This window comes from Parasteatoda tepidariorum, chromosome 2 (assembly GCF_043381705.1).
Source record: "Parasteatoda tepidariorum isolate YZ-2023 chromosome 2, CAS_Ptep_4.0, whole genome shotgun sequence".
NCBI classification, from domain to species: domain Eukaryota; kingdom Metazoa; phylum Arthropoda; class Arachnida; order Araneae; family Theridiidae; genus Parasteatoda; species Parasteatoda tepidariorum.
Genome location: NC_092205.1, coordinates 35,625,501 through 35,641,162, shown reverse-complemented (window position 1 = coordinate 35,641,162; position 15,662 = coordinate 35,625,501). Strand labels below are relative to the sequence as shown.

General features: G+C 28.6%; 1 protein-coding gene across 13 annotated transcripts in view; it reads left to right on the top strand.

Annotated features, from left to right (window-relative positions):
* Positions 1 to 5,081: 5,081 nt before the first annotated feature.
* LOC107442970 (F-BAR domain only protein 2) overlaps positions 5,082 to 15,662 on the top strand; it is a 49,104-nt gene continuing 38,523 nt past the window's right edge. For all 13 annotated transcript variants that reach the window (XM_071177452.1, XM_071177451.1, XM_071177450.1 and 10 more), the window contains exons 1-6: positions 5,082 to 5,374; positions 5,993 to 6,084; positions 8,528 to 8,602; positions 10,452 to 10,593; positions 11,118 to 11,189; positions 13,430 to 13,510. In XM_071177452.1, the coding sequence (XP_071033553.1) occupies positions 5,345 to 5,374; positions 5,993 to 6,084; positions 8,528 to 8,602; positions 10,452 to 10,593; positions 11,118 to 11,189; positions 13,430 to 13,510 (492 nt within the window). In that variant the 5' untranslated portion in view covers positions 5,082 to 5,344. The remainder of the gene's footprint in view (positions 5,375 to 5,992; positions 6,085 to 8,527; positions 8,603 to 10,451; positions 10,594 to 11,117; positions 11,190 to 13,429; positions 13,511 to 15,662) is intronic.

The following is a 15,662-nucleotide window of genomic DNA, read 5'->3' as shown; positions in this document are numbered from 1 at the left end:
ATTAATCCTTCTATAATACTTTTTGTGTTTAATTGACCAAAATATATTAGAAAATTTCCTCATTTCTTTCTTTAAGAACTATGTTTAGTGCAGTTTTGTGTTTTATATGGTATGATAAATTAAATTTTAATCTGTTTGAAAATCGAGACAGAAACTTACATACTTCCTTCCCCCTATGACTATCCACACGCTAATGGAGAGAGTATGCAAAGTGTTGTCATTGGTAGAAATTCTGCTCTCTGCACATTTCGGTGACCAATATTAGTGTAAAATATCATTGTTTGTTATTTTTTGCGTATCATCATGGAATGTTCGTGGTGTTGTCCAATTTCATTCTCAGATAAAAATTAAGTGGATTAGGATAAAGTTATAAGGAAAAAATACGCTATATTGTAAAGGTAGATACTTCTGCGGGACGTTATATTGTAAATAATGCAAGTATAATAAACTGGGAGGCACGCTTTTTCAAGCTTAGGCGTAAAAATAAATTAGAAGTAATAAACTGGAAGTCGTAAGACGAATTTTATTACATAGCGCCACCTTTGCTTTGTCTTAAACAGTCAACCATACACAGTAGTCCGTTCACACTGAATCAGACTCCGGCCCAGTGTGGCGATGCTTGACCCTCCATTCCACTGTGATCCCCTGAATACGGTTCTGCAGATTTTACGAGCATGCGATATACATGCTCGTGAAGTCTATGGAATCGCAAATCCAGTGGTAGTGTGGCGTAACTACCACTACGTTTATTAAACATCAATTCACTAGTATGTATATTTTGATTGATGAAGGTTTGCATGATCGATAGCTTCTTTCCCCACATTGGCGACCTGTGGATGCAATATGAACTCTCCTACATCGAAAGTTAAGACTTTTTCGATGGGTGGTCCACATAGAATAGTTGATTTGCTGTTTGTGAATTCGCCATCGTCTCCTCACCCTGTTGCTTCTCAGTTTCCTTTACACACAATGGGATCCTGCACACACTCGACTGTTAATAGCAACACAGAAGGGATCACACACACAACCATGAACTCAATACAGCTCTCACCACAAGTGCTCAAAATCCAGTGAACTTAATACAGCTCTCTCGGACTTTCGCAAATACGGAAACTAGTGGTATCCGTACATCGAATTCTATCCCTTATAAAATTTTGGTGGGGGAGTACTGTGGCGTAACTACCACTACGATTATTTAGCATCAATTCACTAGTATGCATATTAGACATGCTAACTCGTTTCAATTTTGAGGTACTTTTTGATTGATGAAGGTCGGTATGGTCGATAACTCCAGTTTCATACTTTTGCCCCTTCCCCCTCCTTCTCTTTTCAGTGTATAGGAATGTACTACGATATTTTTCCTTTTCTTATTATTTTTCGTATTTAATTGTTAAAAATATTTTTTAAATTTTCAAGACGCTTTATTTTAGAACTGTGTTTAATGTAGTTTTCAGTTCCATATAGTTTCCTAATTTAAAAGATTTTAGTACTTCCTCCTTCTATGACTCTTCTCACGCTAATTCACGAACGCAGCGACCTGTAGGGGGCATTGCTATTTGAGACGAATTCCTGCTAGCAGAACAACGGGATCATCAGTTGCACTGGAGATTTCTTCAGAGTAGCATGGTAATATTCTTTCTATATTGTAGCTTATTAAATTTGAAAAAGAAAAGTGTATGATATTATTTCTTATGCAAGTGGAAACAAAATGGAATATCTTTTTTTTTAAAGAAGGAGCATCCAAAACACATTGGAAAATATTTATAAAACTCTTGTAACTAGAGTTAAAACCTAGTGTCGGAGAAATCGTTCTACTAAATTTAATGATCTAGTGTGAAAGATCTTTTTTAAATTTTGGATTCCATGCTTTTCTGTATACAGAAAAGCATGGCATGCAAAAAGTATACAGAAGCACATAATGTTACGTGCTTGTGTTAATGTTACAGCAGCTGAATACTTTGTAATCGGAACTAGAGCAGGTTTTGAGCTCGAGATTGTAGTTGTTTACATTTATATTCGCGATCGCAACGAACTATAGGGGGCGTTGTTGTATGAGACGCATACCTGCGATTTCTATATGAACAGTCATTCAGTTACTCTGGAGACGTCGTTAATGTAGCGTGTAGCATTGCAACGTTCCTTCTTTAATGTGGCTTATTAAATTTAAAAAAGAAAAATGCTTGATCTTCTTTCTTGTACAACCGACTAAAAACAATAGGAAATTGGCGTAATTCTGGCAAATATATATATACATATCAAAAACCCTTCCGAAATTATTCATTAATTGATTAATGAGCTATTCGGTTCGGTAAGTAAGATGTAGGTATATAAAATTTTCATGATTCAATTCTTTTGCTTTGTAATTTAAACATTATATATTAATTAAATACTACATTAAACATAATATTAAATAATAATTAAACATATATATATATATAACTACAAACTTGTACGGTTGCGCAAAAAAAACTTCTTACTATTAGTAACATTAGAGATCTTATAAAATCTTCAGTAGACATATTAAATCAATCTAGTAGACATACTAAATCTTCAATTTAAAGTTTCGAAAAAAAAAAAAACATTTCAATCTACCATGACAAATTAATAATTAAAAAATATGCAAATATAAACTATTTGTTAGCTCGCTTAGCTCTTAAATTTTTAATTAGTTTAGAAAAAAATATTTTTCATCGAACGTACAAGTTGCAGGTGTGGAAAAAATATAAACATAAGCATGTCAGAAGGCTTAACACCTCCAAACATACTATAAAATTACGTCACTGTTTGCGAATATAAGAATTGAATAATGTGATATAATTAAATAGTTAAGCAGCCTGGACATGAAAAAAGAGGAAATCGATGTAATTCTGGCAATATATAATTATATATATTAAAAACAGCACATACCTGCCAAGATCAGAGAATTCGCTCACTTCAACAAGGTGCATTAATTCAGATTCATCTACAGCTGGTTTGCGTTTTCGGGCTCGCTTAATCGAAACACTTTCATTTCACTTACATTATGAGCTAAGATATAAATCTTATGAGACGAAATTAGATTTAAATATAAGAAGACAAAAGATAAATAGACCGCAGGCATAGCGGACAATGATAAACAGCATCTTAAAGGATTACGGTTGCGGTTTCGAGTGGAATATCGTAGATTTCAGTATTTAGAGAAAACAATCGATGTCGTGACAAAAACACGATTGCAATATTGATATCAAATATTGTCCGAGTGTTGTTCGGATATCTCTAAATTTATATTTTAAATTTATTTTTTGGAATTATAACTATTTGACGTCATTTTTTGTCTTTTAAATGATTAATTTTGATTTAAGAACACAATAAAGTTTAAAATGAAAAGTTTTACAAACAGACTTTTAATGTGAAATCGACGGGAATTGTACAATATCGTACACACAATTTCGATTTTCGCCAATATTGACAATGTCGGTCGATGTAGATTAAAGCTGTTACAATATCCCTGTGCTACTTGGGTATATATCGGCTCATTTTCCACCGAAATCCGATTAACTATTTTGATTTTAAATAAAGTGTTTTATTTTATGAATTGTCGCAAAAATTTTAAGTGTAGATTGGCGGCACTTAAAAACCGCCAAATCTGTAGCGGCGGTGGCGTTAATAAAGTACCGAATTTTTATTCCATACTTTTCTGAATCATATTATTTCAAACATTGGAATATACAAGAAGTATACATAAATACATAATGTTATACCATTTAATTTTTCAAAAGTATTTTGAGAACAATTTTTATCAAAAAATTATAAACTAAAAAACGGAAAATAAAGAATTCTTAGGATAAAAAAAAACGATTTTAAGAATTCTTAACATTGAAATAAAAACTTTCATATTGTTTCTTTTTTTATTATTCTTATAGTTCTTAATCAGACGTAAAAAACCATTCTGTAGAGAACCATCATCAAATGAAAAAAAAATTTTTTACAAGCAAATTTTTTATTGTAAAAATCATTGCACTTACCTGATTTATGATTCCCGGAGAATTCCAAAATGATAAGTTCCTTGTTTGAAAACTTTATTCTCAAATAATAGATACATAGTTTATACCTTCATTACTTTTAGATAACATACTACACAGCAAAATTTTATAATTGATATGAATTTGAATATGTAGCTAAAAACAGAATAGCTGAATTCTAGTTGAACTTATTCTTTCAAAATTAAAAAAAACTTACCAAGAAAACGATTTAAATTAATTAAGAATCAGCACAAATGGCACTATTTCAAGTAACTTGGATAATTTTTTATTGTTGTTTTCCGAATTATATGGATACAGAAATATATACTATTCTATAACGAAGAAGAATATGCTATAACTATTACAATTCTGTATGTTCTGAATTCATATTTATTCACTGGAATGACGAAAGCAATGTTGACTTCACTTTAATTCGTAATGAATTGAAGACAGAAGAAATGCATTTTACCTTAATACACACATCTGTAACAGTATCCGAAATCGGAAGTCATCAGTTGCAAGTTTGTTGATAATAGAAATTAAAAATTATTGAGGAATTTTTCTTCAAATGTTTGGCGTGTTCTGTTCCTGAAAGATTTACTAATATTCTGGAGATTTTTTTCAAGTTCTTCGGCCTTTTCCTTAGGGAAATTTTGTTTCTTATTTGCTGCTAAAAAATGGCGTCTGATTCAGTCAATGACTTTGATGGAACTAAATGAAAACGTGATAAATTAATGTCCGATATTTACAGGCTCCCGCTAGACGGCGTACTCGAGCGTTGCGATCGCGAATTGAAAACACCATCCATTTGTTGTTAAAAAAAATTGCGTCCGATTCTGCCAATGTTTCAAATAGAGTAAATGAAAACTTAATAAATAAAAGCCTGAAAATGTACTACCCGCTAGAGGACGGGTTCAATCGCTTCGATCGCGAATTTTAAAAAGTGTTGCCATAAGTAGAGAGTTATCCTTAACTTGTTTTTTTTCTACCTCTATTCATTTCGTCTCGATGGCAACAATTCTTTCTTGTGAAAAGTATCGATAATGTCGTAAATTTAATCGATTAGAAGTATCAAAAATTAAATCGAATATCGAAGTTAAAAATACCACAAATGATTCAATTAATCGTTGGAATGTTAATCTGATTCTACGCTATAAACGTAGCCTTTGTGTGGATTTATATAAAAAAAAATTGATATTTTAGGTAGGCGTTACGTAATTTATGGCTGTTCCGTGTGCAGTTTGGTTTTTCTGAAGTGATGTGATCCTTGATTACAGTTTGCACTTGTAATGATTAGTTAAATTTACATACTATAAGTAGCCTTTAGCACTAATGTTTATAAAATGCCTGTCGATTTTCGGGATTGCTTTTGGGTGAGTTTAAATAACTTTTTAAACATTTATTTCAAATGTCTGATTTCCTGTTATCTAATTTTTTAAAGATTTGATACAATCAATACACTTTTCCATCAAACTTTATTTAAATTCCTTAAAGGAAAGTTGCATTTGTTTAAATTTCACTTTGCACTGTATGTTTTTATAATTATTGCGATTTTATTTACAAACAATCATTTCTTTATATTAATTTTTGATTCTGCCGTTTCCTGTTATAAACGCCGCTACTTATGCTTTATTTGTTTAAATATGATGATCGGTAAATAATCCATTGAACAAAACAAATCACTGCGCTTAAAGCATTATTAAAGCAACTGAATTACACTTAATGCATAATTTTTCATTTTATTCAAACGTAGCAATCCTTCTTCATTTGAATAATTGGTCATTGTTTATCTCTCTGATATAATATGTTACTAAAATATGCTTAGTAAAATATTGAAATGTTTACTTTAATTGATTGTATTTACTTTACATTTTATCTATTTAATAGTTCTTTTCATTAGCCTTGTGCGTTAAAATGATTGACTTTTACTTTTCGTACTGAGTATTTAATAGAATTATTTAGCACTCTTATCATTTCAATAAATTTTTCAGGGTGAAGGAAATAATGGATTTCATGTACTCTACCGTAACATGAAATATGGATATGTTGTTAGTAAAGATTTGGCAGAATTCTTTAAAGAAAGGTATTAGATAGAATGCATTGAAATACTTATATTTATTTATTTATGAGTAAGAATTTTGAAATTTTTTGTTTTATTTACTTTGTCTAATATTAAAATCAAAGTGCTGTTGCTGAATATTTCCAATGGTGTTATCTACTCCTGCTAATTAAAATTGTGGAGGCACCAAATATAAATTGTTTATTATTTTGTAACTTAGAATCAATTCAAGAAATGTATATGATACTTTATAATGGGTTGTTATGAGTTTTATTTATTAAGTTTGTCCCATTCTGTGAATGTCCTTTTAGGTTTCTCCCATGCTCTGCTAAAAGCTTCCCAATTTGGCAATTTTCTATTGACCCAGATCAATATAGAGAAATTTTTCATACTACTGTATTTCATTTTAAATATTATATTAAATTACAAAAATTTCGATAGGTCAGGGTCAGAAATTTCCTTAAAGTGAGTCACATCATCTTATGTTGTTTTTTAATGCTGGAATTTAGGTATTTTTTACTGTGTACCAATTTTTTAAAGACAACACCTGATGTGCTCTCTATAGCAGAATGTTTGAATTAAGCAAATATTTTATCTCCAGACTTTTATAATTGCTACCACTTTAATAATAAAAAAATTAATACAGAAGATAGGTAAAATTTGGCAGCTAAGTTTATCTTAATTTAATGAAAAGAAATGAAAATAAAAGGATATAATTTGATTTAAAAAATAAAATTTATGTAAAATCGCATTAAATGAATGATTTTTAGTTCGTTTTATATTTATACATTTGCAAAGTAAAGATAAGTCTTAAAATAGAGTTTATATTTGACTGTTACACAATAATGAATTTAATTGAAAAATAAGCTATGTTTAATCATAAAAAATCATCCTTTCTTTAAAATAAAATAAATTAGAATTTAAAAAAAAATGTGGCGTGCATCGTGGAGAGGGGAGAAAAAATAGAAATATAGAATCTAATAATATGTTAATTCTTTTTTTAAATTTTTTTAATGTAAAATGCCAAATTGATTCACTATGAATGGAGGGAAGGTAGGGTTTCACAGAAAAATGTTCAAAATAATAGATTTAAATTGAAATATGGACTATTCAACAAGCAGAGTTAGATAAAATAGAAAAAGTCATCTGAATAAACAAATTACAAAGAAAATGTTTTTTCCCCCACCTTATTAACTTATATTATTCTAAGACTAATCATTAAAAATCTTCAATAGGCAGAAATATCACAGAAATCGACTTGAGCATTCAATAATTAAAAAATAATTAAAGATTTTTCTAAATATTAATGCTTAACCAATATTTCTGCGTGACAGCACATTTTATTATTGTCTTATAAGACATCTTATTTTGAAAAAAAAATTCTTTTCTATTAAGGATAATAATTTCTTCTTAGCATTCTTGTTCACAATAAATTGATTCTTCTTTCAAATATTTTAATTGTGTTCTATGAATCTTAATTCTTAAATTTGTGATTAATTGTTGTCGAAATCAACTCCACCCTATTTGCAATTTTTAAGTTTTTATCCTTCCCTTTTCCCACCAAAATAATGCAACTTTTTATCTTTTTCTAAAAAGAAGCAGGGGATGTCAGAGTTTTGACAATTTTTTGTTATTTTCTTTAACCTCTTCACTACCTCGGTCCGCATACGTCTACCTTCGCTTCTTAGCTTCTAAAAACACACTATAAGAAAATGTATAGTTTTACCCTTGCTGAAACATTCGTGGGCATTTAAACTTTCTGGGGATTTCAAAAGCAGCAGAACATGTAAATTATTTAAGTAGAATTCCGTAAAAACAGAAGTGATCTTCGAAAAGTGACGCTGAATCCACATGCTTGAAAACATTAGCAATTTTAAATATTATATAATTTAGTTATTCAGAAAGTAACATTTTTCTTTTGACTCAGTAGTTACATTTGCATTATTATCAATCAAGTTTATAAATAAATTGTAGTTAGTTTGTTAAAGAATAGTGTATAAATTGTTTGAGATTTTTAAATATTATCTCTCACTCAAGTATTCTACCATAATTTTACATTAATAAGAAAAAAAATGTGATTTATGGATTTTTTAAATTTTTCTTTAGCTGCATAAATTTGAACTTTTTAGTTATTAGAAAGTTTTAATATAATATTTTATTTATTCTACAGTAATTTTATGTTTTTTATTGGTTTAATAATGAGCATAATTTTTTTACTTTGTTAATTTGTAATTTATATTTGCATAGTACATAAATTCCTATTTTGTCATATTGAATTAAACTTTGTGATATGATTACATTTTTTTTAAAATTGCAATTAGATTTACTGTATGTAATATTTAAGTTTTTTTTTTCAACATTTTATTTACACATGTTAAAAATTAATAATATCATTCGAGAAATACTTTTTTCTTTTATGTTTTATAAATTTCATTTACAATTTTTATCATAATTTTTTTTTCTGTAGGTCTGTTATTGAGGAAACAAACTCAAAATTATTATCCAAATTGGCAAAACATGCCAGTAATTGTTGCTCTCAAGGGTATGTTTCGATTTTTTTCTTCGAAATCTTTTATTGTGTTTGATGATTTAATTTTTTTTTTTAAATATTGAATTTACTAATAAATTACTTGTAATAAATTCATTTTTGATTGATTAGTTTCTATTGGTTTTGTTCATAAAAGTTTTTTTATTGTCACTTTAATCTCTATGATAAAATAAATTATTTTATGTTGTATGTATAAATTGTAAATATTTTATAATTTTTATGCTTTTTTATTATTTTTAATATACTATCTTAAAATTTGAATGAAATTCTTCTTTCAATATAATTGTCTTTTAAAATGCTTTAATTTGTGTCTGAATTATCAAAAAGAAAAGCCAGGGTGTGTAGTTAGCTTGATTTAAATTAACACACTCTGCGATTGGAAATTTCAATCCTTATCTAATCAGTAAAATAATTCCAATTATTATTTAAATCAACTAAATTTTTAAAAACTTTTTTATTATTTTAGTTACTTTTTCTAAAGAAATCATTGATTTAAAAATTTACAAAGCTAGTTTAAAAATTTACTTTAACTTAAAATTTACTTAACTTTTATTTACTTCTATTTTTTATTTTACTATTACCTTGTACTTTAATTTAGGATTTTTGAAATATTTTGATTTTTTTTTCTTCAATTCATTTGATTTAAATTAATTTATTGTATTTAAATTTAATTTTCTAAATTTTGGATTCTGTTTCAATTTATTATTATTACTGTAGTATTTTTGCTGTTGGTGTTGTTAAATAAAGAGAAATTGTTTGCCTAAATTTTTTTTCATTGTTCATCCTTAAATATGAAGTTTTATTCCATTTTTATAAATATGAATAATGTACTGCATATATTATGCCTTACTGAAACAAGTTTTTAAGCAACAATATTATTTTTAATATATTTTATGATTTATAATTGTTAAAATTTAGTAATATTTAGGAAATTTAATTTATTATAAACTAAATTTCTTAATTTACCTTTGAAAATATTATAAAAAATATTCAATTTAAGAAAAAAAAACTTTTTTAAATGACACAAAGCTTTAATGAAAACATGTTTTAAAATGATTAAATGTTCAACACGTATGCTGTGAAATACATTATGACTAATAACTATTGATTCCGAAAATGTTTGAAATATCTATGCAAAATTCTCCCCAGTCATAGTCAGATTCTACCTTTAGCAAACATTTGGTCAGAAACATCTAAACAGTATTGGCAACAGAAACAAAAGAGATATAATATGCTCGATAGTTTGTACAGCAACATCTTCTGTTAGCTTTTGTGATTACCACCTATAAAGGATGAACAAAAGTTGCCATTATGCTTCTGTGGCCTTAACTAATGACCTTAATTTTAGAAATAATATGTATAAGAAATTTCGCATGTTTCTCTTTATTTCTTATCTACAAACAGTTTTCAAGCAAATTGAACTAAAAGAGTGTTTTTAATTTTTTTAACAAGCAATGAAATTTTCAAGTTCAGTGAGATTTTTTTTTGTTGCTGATATATTTATTGAAATAATTTTCCAGAAGTTTTTAAAAAAATTCATCATTAAATTATTTGTAACAATTAAGTCAGATTTAGTCTTTTCAATATGAAATCAATGTGTTATTGTAAATTCTCTTGTTTACTTGAGTTTGCATTAAATAAGTACAACTGAATGCAAATATAAATGTTTTCTGTTACGAATAATTTTCAAATTTATGTGCATAATTTTATAAGAATTTTAAGGATCTTCTATATTTTTTTAAATTTTTATAATGCAGTTTCCATTTTGGAATTTTTTTTTATCTCAAGTAAAATTTTATTTATTGATTTTATTTTATATTTAAATCTATATGTTATGTTTTAGGAGTTTTGCTCCATTATGGTCCATTTTAAGAACTTCCACTGAAAAGTTAGCTACATTGCATATGCAAATGGTTCAAAGATTTCAAGAGCTTATAAAAGACATAATTAAATATTCTGAAGATCAGCATAAGAGACATAAATCGGTAAGATAGTATTTTATTTTTGAAAAAGTTTATGTAGACTTATTATAATTATATAAAGATATGCTTTATCTCTCGTATTAAAAAATTGTAAGAATTTTCACTGCTACTTTGGATGTTCAACAAAACGTTTCATTTGTCTTTCTGCTAATAAATAAATTAATAAATACAAAAATAAGATTTAGAAACTTGAAGTGAAAAAAAGGATTGTCGAAAAATGCAACAGGGAGTATGATGTGATAAAAATTAGATTAGTAATTATTAACTGTTAAAGTTAGCTTGAAAAATACCAGTAAGGTTGCTCTGCAGGCCTCATGGATGGAACTACACAGTTAAAATTTGGCATGCTGAAAAAGCTCTATTTGTTTATTGATTTTTTTTCCTTCAAAATTCCAATTTTTTGAAAAGATATTGCTATTTTATGTGCTTTTTTGCAACTACACATTAAGTTGTTGAATCACCTCTTTAAAGGTAAATTTTATTCTTCTTGTGCACACAATTTAAATAATATTCATTTATATATTTAGTGTAAAGAAGAAGAGTCTGGGACTTGTGATGTTGTACAAACTATACAGCTTACAACTATTGCTTTACAAAAGGTATTTATCATTATATTTTAGTATTAGTAATACATATTTATTTTATTAGAAAGATCTAAATTATGTTTCTTCAATTTCTTATTATTTATCAATTAAAAACTTCTTACTCAAATGAGTCCAATTGCAAAGAAAAGTTTTTGTTAATTCAAAAGAATCTTATACCAAGTCATGAGGCTAAAGCCAACTTTCAGAGGGGAGCATTTTAAATGTGCTTATTATTATGTATTAATACCAAAATATAAATAAATGAAATAATACAAAAAAACACGGTTCTTGCTTTACATTCCTTTGTTTTTTGGTATGAAACACTCGGGTACTTAGATCTTTTTGAATTACATACCCTAATTATGAAAAAATTTTAATATTATCAGGCTTATAGAAATATTGATTCAATATCGTAAATTGTTGTTCTGTTCGCTATTTATTACTTTAAAATTTATCAAACTATGTTAACATTCTTTCCTTTACTGCAAATAAGCCTGTTTGATTGACCATCTTTTATATGAATGGAAGATTTAGATTGTTATCAATATTATACATTATCCAATAATTTTAAGTTTTTGTCCTCTTAAGCAAAGTACTTAAGGAAAACATAAGTCTAATTATAGTGAAGCTGAAAGCTACTGCTTTTTTCTTTAGTTGATATCTATATGAAAAGAAATTTTTAATGATATTCTCAAAGTGAGAACTTGATCTCTTTTATTTGAATAGTTTTTATATGTGTCATAGATTAAATTTTGCACATGTAATGCACATTGAAAATGTTTCATTTTCCAACTACAGTGGTACCTCGAGATACGAGTGCCCTAACATACGAGTTATTTGAGATACGAGCTATCGAACGAGCGAAGTTTTGCTTTGAGATACGAGCGACATTTGAGATACGAGGATCGACCATGCAAGTCCTTCTCGTCCTCGACAATGCTCCTGCTCAACCACCGAACCACGAACATGACATCCTCGAAGAGTTCAAGTTTATAAAGGTTCTCTATCTAACACCACTCCTATCCTGCAGCCCATGGATCAGCAGGTGATTTTTAATTTTAAAAAGCTGTTCACTAAGCACCTGTTCCGGCACTGCTTTCAGGTGACAGAGAACAAAAACCTCACCCTTCGAGAGTTCTGGAAGGACCACTTTAACATCATGATATGCCTCAGAATTATTGATCAGGCCTGGCTGAGTGTCACAACGTGGACCTTGACTTCTGCATGGAAGAAGCTGTGTCCTGAGTGAGTGTATAGCCGAAAATTGTGCTGTGGCCTGAGTCTGCAGCTTCGAAGGATTCGAACCCGAAGTGCCAGTGGAGGAGGAGATTGTGTCTCTGGGAAAATCTATGAACCTGGTGATGGGCGAGAGAGACGTGAACGAGCTCGTCTAGGAGCACTCTCAGGAACTGACGACCGAGGAATTACAAGAGTTACAGTCGCAGCTGCATTCGGGAGTTCTGCATGAAATTGGTTTCCAGGAAGAGCCAGAGGTGGAGGAGGTTACCTCTACAAGTGATATAAAAGAGTTCTGGGGAATGTAGGAGAGAATTTCACAGTTCATGGAAAAGAAACACCCCGAAAAAGTTGCAACTGGTCGTGCATCGGAGCTATTTCATGAAACTTGCCTAACTCATTTCTGCAGCATTCTGATAAAGAGGACGAAACAAACCTCCTTGAACAGTTTCTTTTAATCCGGCTAAAAAAGCAAAGACCAGTGAAGAGAAAAGCAGTGACTAAAATTAAGCATGCAGTAGCATTTAAGTTGTGTGTAAGTGACCGAAATACAAAATATGTATTTACACTTTGTAAAACCAGTTTTTTTTGCTTTACATTCTCTTTTATTATGTTTTTATACAATATTTGTCATTTATAAATACATTTCTCTTATTCAAAAACACGTAACAAAAAAAATTGGGGGGGGGGCAGCATTTTTGGGGCTGGAACGAATTAATGGCATTTCAATTAATTTCAATGAGGAAAATTGCTTTAAGATACGAGCAAATTGACATACGAGCAAGGTTACGGAACGAATTAAACTCGTATCTCGAGGTATCACTGTAGTAATGTTTTTGCCCTTTGACCTTATGTATAGACTTATTGTGACCTGTTCTACTGAGTACTTCTTCGGATTAGCCAATGTCTCTAATATGCTTTTTTAATGCTTATTTGAGTAGCTAAGGAGCATTATTTGTATTTTTTGTGTATTTCCATCTTTTATTCCATTTATAGCATTTTATTTTTCTCTTATTTAGGCAAAAGAAAACTTCAATGCTAGGTCAATGGAGTATGAAAAGTTACGAAGAGACAATGCATCCTTAAAAGAACTAGAAAAGGTATAATATTGGAGCTTTGATAGTTTTATATTTGTTTTGCATTACTCTCAAAACAGTTGTGCCAATTTAAAATCATGAATATTTTAGTCAATTTTTAAAATTGGACTTTTATTATAAAAATATTATAATAAATATAATAAAAATATTATATTTTTACACTCTATTTTTTTTTTTTTTTACATTGTTTGCTTGACTAATATAGAAAGCTAAAAATGTGTTTAATTTGGGATTTTTATTTTCATTTAAACAGAATAATGAATTTAACTTTTGATATTTACTCATTTATTTGAAACTATTATAATGAATTTTGTGAGTCTTTCTTTATTGAATTATGTATACTTTATTCAACCATTACTATAAATTTTGTTAATTGTTATTATTGGAATGAATTAAGATAGTAAATAATAGGATCGAAACAATGAATTAAGGCAGTTTTTTGTTGGGCTATTAAAATTTATGTATCTGATCATTACAGTAAATTTTAGTGTTTTTTTTTAATAAATCTAGCTTTTCAACTATAATAAAAATCTTGGTAGTTCTTTCATTTTTTTAAAGCATATTTTCATTCATTATAAAGAAAGTTTTTCTTGGTTTTACTTTTTTTCAATAAGTTCAAAAATTTATGATTAGAAGCATTAGTCCTTAAGACAAGATCAATGCACAAATCAATTTTTAATTACCAAAAAGATTCCCATTTTTTCAGCAGGGTAAAATATAAGATAAATATAACTGAACAAATAACTGCCATGTATTTGGTGAAATATAAACATATATTTATTTTATTAAATTTTTTGGATTAAGCAAAATTTGAGCATCTTGGATAAGAAATATGCATAAATTTTGACTTTTATCCCTTAGTAAAATGATTAGTCAGTACTAGATTTAAATTTGATTTTTAATTTAAAATCTAATTTGGTGAATTTATTTATATTATAAAATGTTAAAATTTTATGTTAACACACTATGCAATTTTAAAGTTCGCTTCTAATATTCAATTAGGATGCTGTAAATTCTTATTCTAATTGAATTGATTGGTACCAAATAAAAATTCAATTTTTCTAATTTTTCTGTCTTTTTCACTAAATAATATATAAATATTTTATAAAATATGAAGATTAGGATTCCATCTTAATCTATTTTTAGCCATACTTGGTGTCCTTAAGAATCTTTTCTTTATACTTAAAAATTTTACAATTAGAAATACTGTTACATTATTTTTAATATCTTTTTGTAAGGTGTGAAGAGTAGTTCTTAATGTTACTGATACTGACTTATGCAAACTAAATACTATTTATAGAATTTTGCTTGATGTAGTTCATTTTAGATAAATGGAATTAATTAAAAACGAACCCTTTGCAAGTCAAAAATTACACTAAAGGATTATTGAAATAATTGACCAGATATTTGGTATAGGGTCATGAATATTTGAAATTACGAATACAGAGTATCTGCACACCCGGAAAGTCATGGATTTCAGTAAGGAACAAGATTTGCCATGAAATGTCATGATTTTCACTATTTTTTAAAAGAAAATTATGGAAAGTCATAGGTTTAGGTTGCCAAAAATTCTAATTTTTAAAATGGAATTGACCCCCTCTCCCTCCCAATTTCATAGTGTTGCAGATACCCTGCAAATAGAATTTTAACTATGCTTATAGTTTTCATTTATATTTTAATCACCCTTCCAAATTTAATCTTCTTGTTTCTTAGCCAGATTTTTAGAAATCTATATTTTTAATTTTAATGGAAAACTTGGTTTTGTTTTGTTAAATTGCAAATTCCTTAAGTGCATCATCTCATATGAGGTATTTCATACTACTGGGTTCCCACGGTCCTTGAGAGTCCTTGAAAGTTCTTGAATTTTTTTTGCTAAATTTAGGTCCTTGAAAGTGCTTGAAAAACGTCTTAGGTCCTTGAAAAACTTGATAGGACCTTGAATTTGTCCAATACTGCCGGCGGCCCTTTTTATAAAACACCCGCGGGTCTTTCTGTTTTGTTCCCGAGCTCTCTCACGTGGTTTTTAACGCCACCGTTTCTAACCGGGCCTAGCGTCTTGGTGTCTGCCAAGCGCGCGGAGCACAGCAGACAATCAATGCGTTCGGGGCGAGACTCCACTTCATCTTCTGTCGCATATGCTAAGATCTTCTTTTTT